General features: G+C 35.3%; 1 protein-coding gene across 1 annotated transcript in view; it reads left to right on the forward strand.

Annotated features, from left to right (window-relative positions):
- Positions 1-587, forward strand: part of LOC117113775 — a gene marked incomplete at both ends in the record, with an annotated part of 14135 nt that extends 13548 nt beyond the window's left edge. The window contains 1 exon segment of the mRNA XM_033257210.1: positions 256-587. Coding sequence (XP_033113101.1) covers positions 256-587 — 332 coding nt within the window.
- Positions 588-1705: the final 1118 nt, after the last annotated feature.

A 1705-nucleotide genomic window follows, 5' to 3' on the forward strand; every position in this document is an offset into this window, starting at 1 on the left:
TTTTGGGGGGGGGGGGCGTGGGCCCAGATATGCCACTGAGTTTAGTATACTCTTTTGAGTTCATTGATAATTGTAATTTGGTTATTTGAAAAATTGGTTTCGAATTAGAGGTGCACTGTATTTGAAGATTCTGCATTATTATCTTTTTTGCTGGCAGTACCGGTATTTGATTCTTATTGAGTATCATTGGTTCCTATCAATTGATGTGTATATTATCGAAGTAGTTAACCGCCAGCAAATATGGTACTTCCACAGGTTTGAATCCATTAACTGATGATATCCAGGAATTCAGGCCAATTAATTGTGATGACGGTTTCGGAATCGCCACAGTTAATGACACGCTATACGAGAATGTACGATTATTCTCAACCATTCGAGTCCACAACAATGCTGGTATGAGCACCACTTATAATTCTGATGGCATTGTCATAGTGACTCGTCCACCAATAACAGATAATGCAAACGTTAGAGTGTTGATAACGTCACAATCTTCTTATACGCCCCGTGGATATTACCAATCAGATACAAGAAACTTAGCCATTGCTTGGAATGGCTTTTATGATCCTGTGAAAATCACTCGCTATGAAGTAAGATTCTATAACGTCTTTTATTATGATTTAATGTGTTATAAGTAGACTTGCATTAAGCCTACCGCCTAATCAATCGCTACTGGGTATCACGATTCATGAAATTGTCTGGATTTACATCTTCAAATATGTACACCATTTTTGTGACATATTTTACCAAATATTGTTAACAACAATAGACATAATATTGAATTTGAACCCTCAAGTATAAAACTGACCTCTGGACTTAATTCACTAGAGATTAACTGCCCTTCCCCTGTTTACAGAATTCGGGATGGAAAGTGGAGAATTTACTATGAAAGTTATGTCCAGAATCCAGAGGCTGAATCACTGGGAAGAGTAACCCTGTGACATGGGCTATATTACCGCAATTATTGCTAGACCGCCTGTCTGATAAGTTCTTATTTAATAGTTTTGCAGACCAAACAACGCCACACACTAGCCAGCCTTTTTCAACATTGATATTAGTTGTTTACACAAAGCTTAACGTGTTATATTTTTTATATACTGTAAATAATCATGGCTATCAATATCACATAATGATTACCAATGCAATCAAGTCCCTGATTATCTTATTAACTAGAAAATTGTTAGGTACTAGTGTTGTATATCAAAGTGCTAAATGTTTTCACAAGTCTCCAATGAGGCCCTATTGAAGTTGAAGCAGATGTAACGTAAGCCCCGTCACACAGCCACTCATCAACAAAAGAATAGATTAATACCTACTAATCTATAATCAAATTTATGTGCAAATCGATTAAAATCGAGCTATATCGCGCACATATTGAACCGTTTGCACAAAGCAAATTGTTCCGTAGTTTGGAAACTGTGCAAGGAAATCTTGCACAATTTGCAAACTGTGTAAGGATGTCTTTTCAAAATTTGAAAACTGTGCAAAAGTCTACATTTTGAAAAATGTGCAAACGGCTCAAACTGTGCATGACACAGTATTTTATCACTTTCAGAAGTGTTGTTAAGAAATGGTAACCTTATCGTAACCCTTTATTTATTTATTTCAGGTATATATTTATTCAATCAAACATACAACAAAATAAATTCATTACAAAATTACTTAAAAAGAATTACATTCTTTTTAGGTGCTCTGCTCTGACATTTTG

The sequence above is a fragment of the Anneissia japonica genome, unplaced genomic scaffold (assembly GCF_011630105.1).
Source record: "Anneissia japonica isolate Jap-2015-1 unplaced genomic scaffold, ASM1163010v1 scaffold748_len17148_cov112, whole genome shotgun sequence".
NCBI classification, from domain to species: Eukaryota; Metazoa; Echinodermata; class Crinoidea; order Comatulida; family Comatulidae; genus Anneissia; species Anneissia japonica.